The sequence below is a fragment of the Theobroma cacao genome, chromosome 9 (genome assembly GCF_000208745.1).
Source record: "Theobroma cacao cultivar B97-61/B2 chromosome 9, Criollo_cocoa_genome_V2, whole genome shotgun sequence".
In the NCBI taxonomy this organism is placed as follows: Eukaryota; Viridiplantae; Streptophyta; class Magnoliopsida; order Malvales; family Malvaceae; genus Theobroma; species Theobroma cacao.
The window spans coordinates 5442349-5460258 of NC_030858.1; the positions used below are offsets into that span (position 1 = coordinate 5442349).

Consider the following 17910-nt stretch of genomic DNA (forward strand, 5'->3'; position numbering starts at 1 on the left):
TTATCACAGGATTCTTTAGCAAAATAAGGGGTGGTCAGAGAATCCGTGTTTTCAGCATGGTGGTGATTTGTCACTCTGTTTTGATGATTTATGATGTTTTAAATCTTATATTCATAGCTTAGCCTTGTATGCCGGTTATTTATAGCCTGCTTTATTCATGCTAAAGCCAACTCATTATGCGGCATAGCTGGTTCCTGCTTGCTAGATGATTTTGGGAAAGAAGGATGCTAGTAATCCCACTGCTTTATGCAGTATATAAAAAAAGAAAATGAACACAATCCTTACTACATACAATATTTTATCCCACTTCTAAGGGAACTCATTGGGCAAAACACATACCATTACTACCACTTGTTAGCAATAGCATCACCAACTCGGCAAATACTTGAGCTCTCAAAAAAGAAAAAAAAAATGACGCTTTTTTTTTTCTGCCATTACAATTGCTTCTGATGTTCCCAAAACATTAGGAAGTGCCGAGCCAAAGAATTAGTAAACTTCAGTGATAGGAAAAACTTTGTTCTGTACTATGAACTACTTCCAAACTTCTCCATTTCTTCTTGCTTCCTCTCCCCAAGCTCTACGAGTAGAGTCAAAAGAGCCTCACACATTTCACAAGCGTCAGGCTCATTAGGATTCTTCTTCCATGAAGAGTAAACCATCCAAGCATGGTCAAGCTTCTGGTCTGGTCTGACTACAACGGAACCTGGAACTTCAGCATCACGGCATGTCACTAGGCCATCGCTCTTCTCCCCATATCTGAGCAGCAGGTGAAGTGCACATGCAGCCATGGCAGCAGAAATTGGAATTACTATGGGTACCTGGTGTCCCAGTCGACCAACACTGTCAAACTCTGCACTCCCAAACTTAGGAAGGGGAAGCCAGGGAAGCTCTGCATGAGCTATGTGTGCCATTGTAGCAAGGAAACCAGGAGCCACCCTAGCTTCTGAGTGGAAAGAGATAAGAGGGACGCCCTCAGGTAGCTTATGCTTCATGATGAATTCTTTTCTCTTTTCATATGTAAGATCTTCCAGTGCTCGTATGTCACCCTGCAAGATATATTTCAAACATTTATGCCCACACCTACAATTGCAGTGCACTTTGAAATAATTCAACCTTGAGAATATTCAATGAAAATCTTTACATCAAATTTAAATTTTATAAAAATGACAAATAAATATAGATGTGAATACATGCATATACGCAAGCCTTTTAGTGAATAATAACCTGGTACAAAACATTATACCAAAACCTCATGTTTGACTCTGAAGTGTGAATTTCATTCTATCAATCTTAATGTATGCCTCTAGGTTTCTAGAATAATATAAGATTATGCTTATCTTTCTTCTTGAATCATCATATCCATGTGTTAAGGACTACCTTGGGCATTTATTCGTGGGCAGAGGGAAGGACTACCTTAATCATCTTGCATATCAAAAGCTCCATGACCCTACGAGTTTCTTTGTCAGCTATCTGGCCTTCACGAAGAATATCAGAAGCTAAGGGGGTGCCACCATATGGGCTCTGGACCAGTGCCAGTCCTGCCACTTTGCCTTCCAGCTCAGACCAATAAATGGATAATGCAGCAGCAGAATCAACTCCGCCCTTGCTGTGCCCAAGCAGCATCACACGTTTTCCAGATCCCCAGTAAAGCTCCTCAATGTATCGCTTCAGTTCCCATGCATTTTGCTCCACTGATGCCTTTGTATAAGAAGTAATAAGAGCTCGAATAAAAACATGATATTGTAGGAAGGAAAACTGAGAAGATATACAAATATGAATTGGAAAGAAAAAATAAAATTTGCCATGCCAAACTGCTTAACTATGCAATAATAGGACAATTAGAGTTTCTTATGCCTAAGGTCTAGATAAATTTACCAAGCAACTCTTAATTACCTCGCTCGGAATTTTTGCTATATGGCATGCTAGACCCATTTTTGAAAAGAATCTCTTAGTCGCCACAAAATATAAGGGGCCATGATTGCTAAAAAGGCCTGACAAAATTAGAAATGTACATTATAATGAAGGGAAGGCTATAGTAAATCTCAAATTGATAATGAGGAACAAAACTAGATAGCTATCACAACAGAATATTCTCATACCTGGCACTAGTAAATATACAAATGAATTGGGCAATGTGTGTTCTCCATTCCTGAATGCAAAATCTCAAATCAACTAGCACCAAATAACCTCTGATTGATTACCAAGAGCAAATGAAATTCAATTTGTTTGGTACCTTATGGCTTGAAGCAGTTCCAGGAATCTTGCTGTACCATTCTCTACAGGGGCCATTCCAGGATTGCGTTGCAACCATCCAATATCATCAGAAGAACCACGCAACGTTCTCTGCATCCGGGATTTAATGCTGAAGATGACAAATTGACTACTTATGTTATGAAAGATGAAAACCTAGAAATGACGAGAATAAGAATATGGAAATAATTGAAAAGTAATGAAACCCTTGAAAAAAGAAAGAAAGACACCACCCATGGACTCTTTTGTTTGGAACATGAATCCACCAGTTTACTAAGTTAAAAACCAACTTCTTTTACCTATAGACTTGTGCTTGAGTGCTTCTCAGATGGTAGAGAGCACATCTCCACGAGGCCAGAGCCAAACTCCAAGCAAGCCGTATACCAAACAATGGGAACATCAACCTACAACCAATAGAAGCAACTGCAAGTAAGGTAGACAAATAAACAAAAATCTAATAGAAATGCATAACTGTGAACAGTACTCGTTGCAGCCATATTAGTAATTCCGATAGCAAACATTCAGGGTAACTTTGTATACATCCGCAAATGACATTCCGACATTCCCACAGCATTTCTAAACTGCTGTTATATTAATGGGGTAGTAGCATACTCAAACATGAAGTGTGAGAGAATTATGGAAGAATCAATCATTGTATTCAGATATTCATCACAGCACAATTAGTAGGCTCCTTCTGTATTTTCAAGTTTGCTCCCATATCTTATACTATCATACTGATCACACTTGAAGAACAAAAGAAATCCTATTAAAGAATTCTGTAGTCAGAAAATAGAATGGATTGACATGACTTTAGTTTACACATATTGGTGAGTTGTTATAGTTCACTGTCATGAATAAGCTAAGGGGAAGAAAATTATTACCCTTGAAAAATGAAAGGGGCTCCTCGCTTACTGTGATAGGTTATTGTATTTCGAGAATCTGTATTTGCAAGGAGTTCTTCCCTCAGTTCTGAGGATCTTTTTCCACAGATTGCAGAGTAAGAGTTTTCTGTGCAAGATGTAGAAGATGATGAGCATCCTTCTCGAGCAGATTTACAAATGCTCTGGCTTGAAGATCTTGGATTCTGTCCAGAAGTAATGGCGACTGAATCTTCTGAGCATCTGTAGACATCTTGGAGAACGAGATTTTCTGCAGAAACATCTTAATATGTAAACATAGCTGTTATGTTGTGAAAAAATACAGGTAACAATGGAACTCCCATAAGCTACAAAAGCTGGCTCATTATACCATGCACAAGAGCATGTGCATTTGCAACCCAATGTGAAGAACTCACCTACGAAATTGATGAATCTGCGATTCATATAAGCAGTCCATGTTAAAAGACGGGTGAAAATGTCATCCATTAATGAGGGAAATACAAGAAAATCCAGAGGATGACATATATTACTCGCAACACCATGATAGACCTGATGACAAAATTTAAGCTTCTAATCAAGCTTCTAATCAAATTAAAGGTTAAAGATGCAATGGAAGAAAACATTCTGATGTACCTCAAGGAAATATTTAGTCCGAATTTGCTTAATCAGTACTTACAGATAAGGGGGTTTCGTTCATTCCTTCACTGGTATGTAAATCTCCCATTAAATCTTCCAGCTTTGAAATGGCTTAAACTCCCGAACAACCCCTGCCACAGAATAAGATGAACCTCATTTCAGAGCACAACAAGGATCTCTTAGGAAGCTAGGAAAAGATTGAAAAAGACTTACTCTATGCATCCAAGAAAGAAAAATAATTCAATAGAAAACTTTCCATTACAATTCTGGAAGGAATGGCATTATACTTATGACTTCCATCCAGTTGCCCTCCAAGAAATTATGTTTTGTCAGCAGCTTCTTTTAGTACTTATTGTTCCCCTTTTGGGGTCAGTATTGAGGAGAAAAGAACCGAAACTGACTCTAAAATGAGTTAGAATCCTTATCTGAGTTAAGGGAACTGTCCAATGCTTTCCATTATAATTCAGTGATTCATTGGAAATTTAAGACAAATCAATCCCACATTCAACTACAAACACTTACATTCCCTCAGTCAACAATGAAAAATGGATAGGAAAAAACACATTAAACAGATCACAAATAACATCACAATTCGTATACAGCAAACCGATCAGATTGATTCAAAGTTTCAAACACCTAAACCTCAAGACTGACTTACAAAGTGGATGTCCAACAATGAAGAAGAGAGGCTCAGTGAAGAAGAGAGGCTCAGTTCTGCAAAAACCAAAACCCAAGAAACAGAAAATTTATGTGAAACTGAAAATTTTGCAAGTCCAAATTTATAGAGGACAAAAGGAAAGGAAACAAGATAAAAATCTACATACCCCCATTTCCAAGAAAGCCAGATGTTCAAGCAAAGAGCACTGCAAAAGTTAGTGCAAGAATTTCTTTTCTTTTTCTTTATTTCTTAAAAGAAATAAAGTGAATGACTTTGTATATATTGGGAATGGTAACAACCGAATGAAGAATGTCATGGAGATTGAATGGAGCAGTAACGTCATCTGGTTGGTTTTTCTACTAAGTTTTGCTCTGGCCCCACTTCACAAAATATTCAAATTTGATAATTTTCTGTTTTGCATAAAAAAAGAAGAAGATGAAAGAAAGATACTTGGATTTGGTTTGTTAAAAGGTTTCTTAAATTTAACCGACAATAACTGTAAAAACCGGAATCTGAGGAGTTTAAGTGGTACACGCGGGGTGATTTGTGGTTGGGTGTCCAAGAAGTAAGCAAAGTCTGGGATGTGGGAGCCCACAGTTGCAGTGGATAGGTCTTGATTGAGTACTTGCACACGTGGCGTTCTGGGAACAAAGTCTTTGCGTAAGCGTGGAGAAATGCCACCGAGAAAGCTCTCTAGGAAAATTGAAAGACACAGTCTTGTTTGTTACATCATGATTGTTTTCAAGTGTTTTGGTTAAGTTTCGTGCTAGAAAACTGAGCTGTATGCCTGTTTGGTTGGGAATGGGCCAGGTCCATGATTGATCATCTCAATGTCAGTTCAATCAATCACTTTCAGATATTTCAGGGTATTGATTAAAAACAGCAGTGACACGTGGATGATTAACTTTCCCCCTTTCACAAAAGATCAAATATGCAGCTGTTCCGCAGACAAAATTACTCAAAGTTCAGCAACCTGTCTTACTGACAATGAAAACGTCCAGTGGATGAATGAAATCAGGCAAACCTTTAACTGTTGAAGCTACAACATAAGAATACGACACAGGATTCTGACTCAATAAGCCAGCAGGTAAACACTTGTACACTTGAGATGGAAAGCATGAAGCCACTAAGCACCACAATCTGAATTAAAGAAATAGGATTACATAAGTAAGAATCAGAAGGAATGATGGGCTTCACAGCCACGATAGCTCCTGCAGATACTGCCTATTTGGAAAAATGTCATTAGTTCCATATATATCCAAGAAAAACGTAGCATTTTATTCTTCTTTTACAATAACAAATGATACAACAATAGATGTACATTTTACTAATGATCTATGTACTCAGATTTCAATTACAAGTACCTCCTCATCTTATTTCTCACATTCAAACAGAAGCTCTATACAGCTTTGACAGAATGTATTAGGAAGCGGAGGCAGAGGCAGATGCAGCCCATTTTCTATTTCAGGGCCTAGTGTTTATATTCGCATCTCCACTCTCTGCTAAGTTGTTGCATTACTTAACAATTTAAACGCCCATTAAAATTCCTACCTGAGTTTTATCTGGTAGACTCTGTTATACCAAATTGAATGTAGCGTCATGTGGAAGAGATCATACTTTTCAGGCCTAGCATGCCAGAGAAAATGCCGTTGAACCTTTCTGACACCAAGTTGCAAAGCAAGATACCTCTCTTTTGGTATTGAGAGGAGTATGTCTTTCAGGTTGGGAATGTTTTTCTCCGCAAGTATTATTGAGAAAGCACCCCAATCCAGAACTTCGAAAAATGGTGGCACAAAATTGTCAGAGATAATAACAGGAACACACTCATAAAAGATGGCTTCTACTACCCTTGGGCTGTTGACCTCATAACCTTTGGGGCAGATACAGTATTTGCTGCTCTTCATGTACTGGATATAATTCATTTTGCTTGAAACACCAGGAGGCATCGGACCAAAGATCTTCATGTCATCGTCTTTGTCTTTCCAATATTTTAGTAAGATTGGACGCAGATACCCATGCATATTTCCAGCATAGAAGGCAAGAATGTGCCTCTGTGAAGGTGGTTTTCCTCCGAGATCTCTAAGAGGATTTCTTGCAGACCGGACATATGTTTCTGGCAGAGAAACATCCCTCCCAATTTTGAAGCCTACAGTGACATCAGCATTGCAGAGAGCTTTAATGCAGTGTTCCATGTGGTGCCTTGTTTCATACGGAGCCTATAAGAATCCAGTTATCACATTTCAATGACATCCAAGAATATGCATACACATAAATTGTCTAGAATAAAATAATTAAAGGAGGTGAAACCAAAAACCAACAGAGACACTACATTACATAGTGGTGCCATGGTCATCTTAATAAAAAGATTGCCATGTCTATGCCATATGCACACCAAAATAACTAAAGCAACCTTGCTAAAATGATGTGGTATTCAATAACAAAAGATTTGTTGAAGTAAGTCGGTGTTGGTTAATTAACAACTTGCTTCAAAATTGAATCTAATTACAAGCACAATAATATGCTCCATGGAATCCATAGGATAAAAGTAATAAAATGAAATGGTACTTGAAGAACATACCCAATCATGGCAAGCAACAAGGAAATGATCTGCTCCACCAGTTCTGTTAAAGTAAGGATACTTTGCTGCAATATTTTCTGTGTAATCCTTCAAAAATTGGCGCAGGTTTGTTCGATTATGAGAATTTCGTACATAAAGGGTGTACTCTAACATCCGAGAACTAAATGGCATATAAAACAGATGAGCCCTTCGAGGGTCCTTTACAACAAAACGCTTATTCCCTTGCATCAGTTTCATAAACCATCCTTCTGAGGCATATAATCCCTTAAGTATCGGTAGATGAAAGATAGGTTTCTTTCCATTCTTATAGACATAAACTTTGAGTGTGCGTTCCATGAGTTCATAGCTCCTGCAAAGTGCAAGCAAGTGTTAGTTTGATATCACAAGAGTTTCCGAAAGTGCCTCAGGCAGTTATATTTAATGGACAATCTGCTGGAAGGCACATGTAGAGACAAAGATAGATGCATTGAGAGAATTAGATCTGCAGTGTAACAACAATAGTAAATCAGAAGAAGTTCTGGGATGATACATTTTGCTTTCCCATTTATTTTTTGGTCTTCTATCTTACAATAAGTATACACTGATTTTTAGATTAATTTGCACCATGTGTCATGCTAGTCTCAGACTCACAAGCATGTCTTTAATTAGAACACGAATAAAAGACACCCTGATTATATCACAACCAAATACGAACAAGGGTGGTTTTATTAGTCCCAGATGGATATGACATATTATCCAATTTACTAATTCTATGCCTTGGCATAAGTCTAATCTTGTTGCAAAGTACCACTGGTCAAGTTGGTACAACATGCCTAAGCTGCAGCACTGATTCAATAGAATAAAGCTAAGAGAAAGTAAATTCAACAGCCACATCATGTTCATGTTCAAACTCAACGACAAGAAAATCATAAGCTGCATCAAAATTTGGTTGGCAGGTTTTCCGCAGAAAATACATAGGCAGAAACTTCCTGCTCCCAGAATATAATTGCTGTTTAAGTTAACCTAAGAGGGACTTGCTTGAGGCCTTATCTTATTAAGTGTCACATTGGTGTCTGATGTGACCAAAAAGAGAAATAGACTGGATGTTATGCATAATGTCAAGGGTAGGTAATGAAGTTCGGAGCAAAGTCATCATAGGAAAGAACCAGTTTAGCACAAATCTACAAATGGAGGTCAACATCCAGAGCTATACGTAAAGTGGACGTACCTTTTAAACATGGAAACATTTCTAAAAAGAGGAGCATAAAGTTCTTGATCATTCACTATGACAGGAGCACTCTCTATCTGTGATCTTGCGGCAAAGGTTTCTTGGTCACGTACAGAAGACCTTCGTGGCCTCTACAATCAAATAAGAAAAAGTTTAATTTACATTCAGTACATAAAGCAGTAAGGGAAATATTTATTCATTCATGAAAATACAGATTACCATTGCACGTGATGACCTACGGTGCCACACTAATATGCGGTTCATCTCCTCTATTGTGGTCACTGATTTTGGTGGCATTTCACATCTCACCTTTTTTCTCCCTGGTTTAGCAATCATTGCAGAATTATTTTTTGATGTCAGATGATCACTTAGCAGGGATGTTGAAAAACCAAGGGAATCAGCATTTTTAGTGGAGTTTCTCAAATAGGTCTTGTTAACCAATGAAGACACTACAGGTGACGCCAAGGTAGGAGATGGTGAAGCAATATTTACATGCCCAAGTTCTTTAGGCGACTGACTTGTCCTAGTCTCCAACAGTTTGCTTGTTGAGACTTCCTGGGCGTGTTTCACAACCGTCTCTAGAGTAAAGCCATGTCCAGCTTCGTCGGTGGACTCCATTGCCAATGAAGAAACTACAGGTGATGCCAAGGTAGGAGTTTGTGAACTAGTATTTACATGTCCAAATTCTTTTGGTGTCTGACTTGCATCATTCTCCAGAAGTTTGTCAGCTGAAACCAACTGTCCAGGTTCTACAACCTCCTCCAGAGGAGAGTTATCTTGATCTCGAATGATATCATCCAACACAGAAATCTCATTTAGATCTTCAGCATTCTCAGATGCATAATCATCATCGATATTTCTATCTATAGCAATTTTAATTCTACCATCGGACTCCATTCCCTCAGACGCAAAACCATTCTCCATTTCCCTGCGATCCCCCATTAATCCACCACCATTTCCAGCGCTTCCACCAACATTAGAACTATTACCATCTTTCAGCACCCCATTAATGACTACATTTCTAGTACTCGTATCAGATGCATTGATGGTAAGAGGATTACGAACCATTGCAGAATTCACAGAAGATAGTATTCCAAAAATCACATCTTTATCATTCGCTATTGAACCCTCATCACCAGGCAACAAAGACCTAAGAGCATTCCCATATGGAAGCAAAAAGGACTGAAACAATAAATGAGTAATAGCAACTACTCCAACTAAAAGAACCCATCTTTTATTTTCACTATGAAACAGCTTTTTAAATCCATTAACTAACTCCATACCCAAAACAAGCCTCTCACAAACTAACACCCAGAAATGCTAAACTGACATCTTTACAAAACAACCTTGATTTTTGATTCAACATCTTAGTATACACTTGAAAAACAAGCATTGATTAGTTCACTAACACACTAAATTTAGGATTAAATGAAAAACGCAAACCTCGGTGTCTTGCCGGTGGAAAAAATTGCTTGAGGCTTGACTGTTGGAAGACCGAAAACAAATGAAAATGAAAACAGAGCAAACTCAAAGAGTCGCGAAATTGGTAAAGAGTATACGGTATTACTATTTTTACTTTTTGGCTGTGGCCCTGGAAAATTAATTATGACCAATATTTCTTTAAAGAAAGGAATAAAATGGTGGGTTTTTTTTTTTTTTTTATCAATTCATAAACGGTGGATTCCTTTGTTTAAAATAGAGAAGGAAAGAATTCATTCTTAATTGCATTATTACTGTTAAGACGGTAATTTATTTATTTTTTTATATTTTTGGTTTCTTCAGTTAATTTAAAGGGTCTATACAGTGTCAATCTGCCATTAATCCCGTGACTTTTTTTAGTTTTTACTTTTTATTGATTCTAAGCTTCAACAAGTGGATGGTGAAGGTCAAGTTTGCAGTTTACAGGCTACCGGCTTAAGCAGAGGAAAGAAACGACGTAGTTCTGGCTCTGAATTTGAGTACGGTCGTTCAAAGCTGAGTAAATGGAGCGTAAGCAGAGAGGCAATGTAATTCTTTTTCCCGGTGTGATGATGGCAGGAAAGCTTAAACACTCTCTTTTCACTTAAAAAATATTGCTTGTCTTTCAAAGGATTGGACTTGCTTCTAATCCCTTTTAATTTCTTTAGTTTCCTTTTTTGCTTTTGATTGTTGTCTTTGTTGCTTCATTCTTTTTGTTCTAATCATTTTTAAGTCTTTTCTTGTTTCTTTTTAATGAATTTATTTATTATTTCGTTCTATTATTAACTTTGCTAGTTAACTCTTTTACTTAGTGGATAAACACCCTCCAGCACTAATTCATTCCTACTTATATTACTAAGCAGCCTTCTTTTATTGCTTAAATTAAAGGCAAACCAATTTTCATGTTACAAAAGTTATAGTTGAATCACTAAATTCTCTTTCCACCTTAGTACACCCATCCATCTTGCAGGATAAGAAAAGGACATTTTAACTGAACTGCACCATGTGTCAGGCTGTGTAAGCAAAAGAAATATGCCAACTTCATTAACATAAAACTCATCTAAAATCTATGAAAAAAAGGCAATGAAGGCATTTAAATTCCCTTGCTCGAGTCATACATTCACATTAAATAGTTACCATACACCCACGTAAAAGAATGATCAGTTAGGTTAAGAATTCATTACAATAGGATCTATCATATGTACAGCCTAGAAAATTGAGGACCAAGCTAGACCGTTCAAAGAGTATAAGCTCACAACCGGTGAATGGTAGCAACTACTGCATTGAGTGCTTTGGCTTCAGTCAGAGGGCGCATGGAAACAAGCTTAACATATGACTGTAGAGCTATTGCCTTATTGCACCATCAGTGACAGCTTCATAGGCCAGATGACAACTTGTTCTCGAATTGTTCACAGAACCTTTAACAATATCAGTCAGTTTCATTTCATATACACTGATGAATAATTTGTATCAGCAAACTTGGACTTCTCAGTCTCCCTAAATCAGTGCATAAATCATCAGCAATCCACCCGTGGATTATGCCTCCTTTCTTTCCCAGTTCCAAGAACTTCAAGAATAAAAACCTTCATCTAGTTTTTATGTGAAGAACTCTATTGTACCAGACCGAGTGAAGGATCATATGAAACAAGTCATACTTAACAGGCTTTTTGTGCCAAAGGAAATGCGGCTGCACCAGCTTCGCTCTAGAGTGCATCTCCAAGTACTTCTCCTCAGGGATAGAGAGCAAAATATTTCTCAAATTAGGGATATCTTTCTCTTGAACAAAAACTGCAAAGGCCTCCCAGTTCAACACCTCAAAGAAAGGTGGCACATAGTTATCTGATATGATAACTGGCACACATTCATAGTAAATGGCCTCAACCACTCTTGGCGTATGAACTTCATAACCCCTGGCACATATGCAATACTTGCTACTTTTCATGTGCTCTCTGTAAGTTCTTTTACCTTCAATATCACGAGGCATTGGTCCAAAGATTTTCATGTCAGGTTCTTTATTCTGCCAGTACTGCAGTAGGATTGGTCGGAGATAACCATGCATCCCCCCTGCAAAGAAGGCCAGAAAGTTTCTCTCTGAAGGAGGCTTTCCTCCAAGATTTTCCAACGGAGCCTCTGCAAAACGTATGTATGTAACTGGGAGAGTGGTATCCTTTCCTATTTTGAAGTCTTTAGCAGCATTGGCATTGCAAAGAACTCTAAGACAACTTCTCAGGTGCTTTGTCAATTTGAGTGCCTGAAGTTCCATATTTCACATCAATTGTTAATCTACTAATTTGAATTTGGCCAAAGAAATAAAAATAATAATAATAATAATAACACTAACAACAGAATCTTAAAGGTTTGGATTAATTCGAGTACTTCACTTTGCTGGAAGAAGGAAAGGGAATTTAAAAGATAGTTACAGCTTTATCATTTTGGAATTAGACAGTCCTGAACTAGTAACCAAGTATCATCACTAATATTTATAAAATTCGACTAGCAAATAAGTATGTTGTATTTCATGAATTGGATAGGACACCTTATGGCTTGCAAATTAATATTGAGACAATTCTTGTGGCTTATGGTCCTCAAAATGAGGCCCTTGTCTAAACTACGTCTAGATGGTTTTTAAACAACATACAAGCATAAGCCCTCAACTACTTCTGATTGCCATACACACCACATGCACACACACAAAAAGAATCCCAAAACTCCAAAAGCAATGGTGTATATCAGGTTCCTACTTCAATGATTATAGCACTATTTTTAAGCAGATGATGCAGAGATGGCATACCCAATCATGACAAGCAACAAAGAAATGATCTGCACCTCCAGTCCTGTTCCAGAAGCTATATTTTCCTGCAATCAACTCAACATAATCCCCAAGATATTTCTGTAGGTCCTGGAAATGTTGAAAGTCTTGTCCATATAGTGCTGTCCTAAGCATATTTGAACTAAAGGGTAAGTAAAACAAGTGAGCTCTTCTGGGATCTCTCACAACAAACTTTTTGTTTCCTTCTATGAGTTTCATAAACCATCCTTCTGAGGCATAAATTCCCCTCAGCATTGGCTGATGAAATATGGGCTTTAAACCTTCTTTATATATGTAAACTTTGAGTATTTGTTCCATCATCTCATAACTCCTGCAAATGATTTGCATAAAGCCATAACACTTAAGTACTTAGCTTAAACATGAACATGTTGCGAGAGATTAGTCAAACACTCACTTTTTAAACTTGGAACTATTCCGGTAAACAGATGCATAAAGTGCTGGAGTCTTTCTTGAAATATGAGCATTCTCAATATCTTGTTTTGCTGATAGAAGTTCACGATCACGTGCTGAATACCTTCTTGGTCTCTATTACCAACAAAGATATAAGTGAAAAATCCATAATCTTAACTGAGTCCCGTTGCTTAATTGAGACCTTGGGGGTGAGATTCTTACCGAAGAATGAGAAGAATCAATACTCTGAAGCAATAAATCATTCATCTGGGATACTGATATGGGCTGCTTAGATTTCCTATGTCGGGTTTCCATAGATTTTTTGCCATTGCTCACTGAAGATAAGTTGGCACCAAAGAATGAGCCAGAAGTTGCTGAATTAGGATCCAAGTTTCGTAGGCCTTTAGTAGCAACTACAGCTGATACAAATGGCACAATACCATAGCCAGTGGTGGCTTTTGGATCGTTGGTAATCTTCTCACTGTTTTTTGTCTTTTCCACCATCCCTAGGTGATCATGCTGAATTTCTGCAGCATTCACTTGAGTAGAACTATCATCTGTACTAGTAACATATCCATTCATCAAATTCTTACCCTGGGTTATCCTCTGCTTTGATGTCATATCATCGGAATTTTGATCCTTGAATTTATGAAAAGAATCATCAAGGTATCTGTCAACATTGGATGCCACATCAGAATCAACATTTGCTTCTGGTGTTTTGTTCCTGTACCTAACTTCTTCCTTGGAACCAGAGCCATTAGCATTGTTTGCCACCACATTATCAACATAGAGTTTACCCAAGTTCAAATTATTTAAAATGGTGGCATTGCCAACCAGCCTACCTATTGACCCCTTATTAGCAGGTGATGACGAAAATCTTTTCCCATAGGGAAGTCCAAAACACTGAAAAACAATTATGATAGAAACTGCCAACCCAATGATCACTAGCAGTTTTCTGATGTCAGCGTGAAAGAGCCTCCGAGTTAGAGCAAAGATTTCCATGGCAGTCAATATCAAAGTTCCATGAATTACCTTAGATACAAAAATTAGAACCTTGAAACCCTATATCACATAGCCACATGTTAAACGATCACAATATACATCTAGCACTCAATCTAGCAAATAAAAACAGAGCTTCAGTTAGATACTTCTATTCATAGGCAAGAAGCCGCAGTTCAACATTTGCAACTCTATGAACCATTGCAATTATTAATGTGGATTAGCAAAAAAGTGCAATCTTGCCTGCGTGGCCAATGGAATTTACTACATTACGCTACAAACTAGTAGATTATAAAAGCAAGAAACAAAGAAGAAAAGGCAAGCAACCAAGAAACAATAAAGTTGAATCAAGCAAAGATTAAACAGCGAAAAGTTTTCTTTTCTTTTCTTTTTTTGGAAGAGAAAAGACAGAGCTCATTCTTGATGATGATCTATCATCTATTCATCTGGGTAAAATTGCAAGAATTGTAAGATCAGAAGAATACTGACCCAGAAAATGTACCACTATTTCTGACTGTTCCATGAAATCAGAAGAAAAAGAAAGTGCTTCAAAAAGATTCGACTTTTATGTGACAGGGAAAGTACCCTAACAAATTCTCCATCGTGAACTGGCCAAGCACTCAATCTTCTTCCACTGTCGGTCAGGCTTGAGCTTACTACTGGGAAGTGGGAACTTCTTACTGAGCAGTTTCTTGGATCAACAGTAATTATTTACCCTTATTATCTCCAAATATTACAATTAAGCCATTATAAAAGGAGGCCATTTCCCCATACAAACAAGATATTTTCAGTTTTTCAACCAAAGCGGTAAAAGAAAAAACAAAAGGGGATAATCTGGCAATACGACATCGTTGAGGTCGTCTTCTTTCATGGTACGACAAGACTATTACTTTGTGCTTAGCTTCTTCTTTCTTCACTGAAAGCTAAAAGTGATGGCGCTAAAATTGCCCATCTCATTCCCAATTTTCGCGCCACCATTACCAAACCCTTATCCTAACCCGAACGAACCCGCCCATCGTCCGCCGACGGAGATTAGATTCTCCCGCTGGAACAACGCCAACGCCGAGAAATTCAACCAACGCCAACGCGCCCAACAAGAAATCGAAGACGATATCCGCCGGTACCGCCGCTTCGATTCCGCCACCAAAATTGCCATCACGATCGACCCCTCCTCCGCCAGTCCGCGACCAACTGAAACCTACAAATCCTTAGGCTCACCGTCCTCTCCCTCCAATCCTTCAATTCCAGGCAAGAAATCTAAGTACTCCAAACCCCCAAACCACCCGGCGTTTCGCAAATTCTCCAAAACCGCAAACCCTCCGCCACCAACACCACTGGATAAAAAACCTGCGAATGTCTCCATCGGCGACGATGGCATCTCTTTCGTCATCGACGGCGCGCCATTCGAGTTCAAGTACAGTTACACGGAGACGCCCAAAGTGAAGCCGATAAAGCTAAGGGAACCGCCGTACTCGCCGTTTGGGCCTTCGACCATGCCTAGACCGTGGACGGGCCGGGCTCCGTTGCCGCCCAGTAAGAAAAAGATGAAGGAGTTCGATTCTTTCGTATTGCCTCCGCCTAATAAGAAAGGGGTCAAGCCCATACAGAAGCCCGGCCCATATTTGCCTGGGACAGGCCCAAGGTATGTCCAGTCCAGGGAGGAGATTTTGGGAGAGCCGTTGAATGCAGAGGAGGTCAAGGAGTTAGTTAACGGCTGCTTGAAGTCAAAACGACAGTTGAATATGGGTAATGAATAATGATCTGATGGGATTCTTATTTATTCTACAGAATAGTAGTAATCAATTGTAAAATTTATTCATTAATCTGAATCATACTTCTTTGGCCTTTTTTTTTTCTTTTGATTTTTGCTCTTATGTTTAGGTAGAGATGGTTTGACACACAACATGCTAGATAATATACATGCTCATTGGAAACGGCGGAGAGTTTGCAAGATAAAATGCAAGGGAGTTTGTACGGTCGATATGGACAATGTGTGTGAGCAGTTAGAGGTTGGTACTTCTGTTGTTAATATTTTTAAGATTGTTTTGTTTAATGTTGTGGAATTGTTTGATTTATGAGAGGATACGGGGATTATGCTTGGTAGAATTGTTTGATTGGTGCATCGTTTTCGCTTTATGGATGATTCGGCAGGAAAGAACAGGAGGGAAGGTTATTTACAGACGAGGAGGGGTGCTATTCCTTTTCCGAGGTAGAAATTATAATTATAAAACTCGTCCTCGCTTCCCTCTTATGCTGTGGAAACCTGTTACCCCTATGTATCCACGGTTGATTCAGAAGGCCCCTGAGGGTCTAACAGTAGAAGAAATGAGTGAGATGAGAAAGAAGGGAAGGAAATTAATGCCAATTTGCAAGCTTGGTAAGCTGCTAGTGATAGTGGAAAGTGAATTTATAAAAAAGAATGCCTTAGTTCTGCCCATTCTGGAAATCTAAAATAATGTTATCAATTTTTTGCAGCAAAGAATGGGGTGTACTCTGACCTTGTAAAAAATGTCAGGGAGGCATTTGAAGAGTGTGAACTTGTCCGGGTTAATTGTGAAGGGATTAAGGGAAGCGACTACCGGAAAATTGGTGCTAAACTTAAGGTTCCGTATACTTATATAGTTTATATCTTTTATTTTCTCTTTCACATATAAGTGAAATTTTTTATATTAAGAGAATGTTAAATTCAATTTCCTTAATTCTTCATTTGCAGGAGCTGGTCCCATGCGTGCTAATCTCTTTTGAAAATGAATCCATACTAATGTGGAGAGGACGAAACTGGAAGTCTTCCTTCCTGAAACCAGCATTTAACTCAGGTGTAGAGGAAAGGGATGCAGAGAATGCAACTTCCATCCTTGGACAGTTGGAAGGTCAAGAATTATCACCTGTGTGTGTCCAAGCAGGTTATACAGATCAGCCACTCATGATTTCTCAAGAAATTAGCATTGAGCAAAGGGAGTCCTCTGTTGAAAAGGACAGACCAAATGCAGTTCTTGATGCAAAGCCAGCTAAAATGGAGACTATTGAATCAACATTAGATAGGATAGATTATGCCAATGATGAGTCAGAAAGCAAAAGGAATACCTCAGGAGGTGCAACTTTCTTTGGGGATATCAAATGTGCCAGTAGCGAATCTGAAACAATGAGCAAGACCTACAGTCCTGAGCCAATATTGGATAATCCAGGTATAGAAAATGAAGAGCCAGTAGCTCTGCCATTGGAAAGTGATGTCATGCCCAGAAGTTCCGAGAATACTCTAAGCCAGTCAGAGTCTTCTGTTATGGATTCGCTGAATCTTGACCAGCTAGAAGATGTTGCTCAGGCTTCACAAGATATTAATGGGCCAGCAAGAAAGACTGCACCTTGTACTGAGAGGGTTTTGCTCTTCATGAAGCAAGCTGTTGAGAGTGGGAGTGCAGTTGTATTAGATGATGCTACTTTGGATGCTGACATTATATACGAAAGGGCAGTTGCCTTTGCCCGGTCTGCCCCGCCTGGGCCAGTTTTTAGGCATCAGCCTCGAAAGGTGGCTGTCCAAAAGAATGGAAAGCAAGAACCTGCGAATTTGGAAGTGAAAGAACTCAAAGCAGTTCCCAACAAGGGAGGAAACGAGAAGCAAGCCTCTAAAACTCAAAGAATCAAATATATAGATGAACGTCATCTGGACATAGTACCACGAGGAAGCCTGGGAGTTGATGAACTTGCTAAGCTATTAGCTTAATCCACATTGGCGCTTTCAAAGGTGTAGTTATTGTATTTTATAGCATGAGATTTTCCCTGCTTACATACCACCCAATTTTGTTCATTGCATCGGGTTCCAGGTTTTTGCCATGCCCGTAGCAGATAATCTCCGTTTATGGTATGAATTGACCACTCTTAGTAGCACATGCTTCCATTTTAGTCCTTAGTTGTAGCTTGTGTTCTACAAAGCTTTCCAAGACTTCCTGTTTAACCCAAAAAACTTGCACTTTCATGCCCGTAGATTTTGAAGAGGCAATTGCAATGCTGATTTGATATTCGAAAAGA

At 38.6% G+C, this 17910-nt stretch overlaps 4 protein-coding genes across 6 annotated transcripts; 1 reads left to right on the forward strand and 3 right to left on the reverse strand.

Annotated features, from left to right (window-relative positions):
* Window positions 226–4825, reverse strand: LOC18588537. 2 transcript variants are annotated; one of them, XM_007013010.2, is made up of 11 exons: window positions 4589–4825; window positions 4423–4478; window positions 3805–3895; window positions 3545–3677; window positions 3132–3399; window positions 2550–2654; window positions 2234–2362; window positions 2100–2149; window positions 1894–1991; window positions 1414–1698; window positions 226–1046 (listed from the first exon to the last, which is right to left on the reverse strand). In XM_007013010.2, exons 3-11 carry the CDS (start codon window positions 3850–3852, stop codon window positions 525–527), a joined length of 1638 nt encoding a protein of 545 aa, XP_007013072.2. In that variant the 5' UTR covers window positions 3853–3895; window positions 4423–4478; window positions 4589–4825; the 3' UTR covers window positions 226–524. The 2 variants fall into 2 exon arrangements, with proteins under 2 accessions (XP_007013072.2, XP_017982073.1); XM_018126584.1 differs by lacking the exons at window positions 4423–4478; window positions 4589–4825 and adding an exon at window positions 3978–3996.
* Window positions 5424–9812, reverse strand: LOC18588538 (probable glycosyltransferase At5g25310). The gene is made up of 4 exons (XM_007013011.2): window positions 8427–9812; window positions 8208–8338; window positions 7001–7349; window positions 5424–6638 (listed from the first exon to the last, which is right to left on the reverse strand). Exons 1-4 carry the CDS (start codon window positions 9486–9488, stop codon window positions 5970–5972), a joined length of 2211 nt encoding a protein of 736 aa, XP_007013073.2. The 5' UTR covers window positions 9489–9812; the 3' UTR covers window positions 5424–5969.
* On the reverse strand, window positions 10734–14614 carry LOC18588539 (probable glycosyltransferase At3g07620). Of its 2 annotated transcripts, none has more exons than XM_018127743.1 (5): window positions 14374–14614; window positions 13108–13555; window positions 12890–13020; window positions 12457–12805; window positions 10734–11916 (listed from the first exon to the last, which is right to left on the reverse strand). In XM_018127743.1, exons 2-5 carry the CDS (start codon window positions 13504–13506, stop codon window positions 11251–11253), a joined length of 1545 nt encoding a protein of 514 aa, XP_017983232.1. In that variant the 5' UTR covers window positions 13507–13555; window positions 14374–14614; the 3' UTR covers window positions 10734–11250. The 2 variants fall into 2 exon arrangements, with proteins under 2 accessions (XP_017983232.1, XP_007013074.2); XM_007013012.2 differs by having other exon boundaries at window positions 13108–13947.
* Window positions 14817–17771, forward strand: LOC18588540 (CRS2-associated factor 1, chloroplastic). Its single transcript, XM_007013013.2, has 5 exons — window positions 14817–15630; window positions 15766–15893; window positions 16036–16261; window positions 16360–16487; window positions 16598–17771. The coding sequence occupies exons 1-5, from the start codon at window positions 14817–14819 to the stop codon at window positions 17603–17605; spliced, it is 2304 nt and encodes a 767-aa protein (XP_007013075.1). The 3' UTR covers window positions 17606–17771.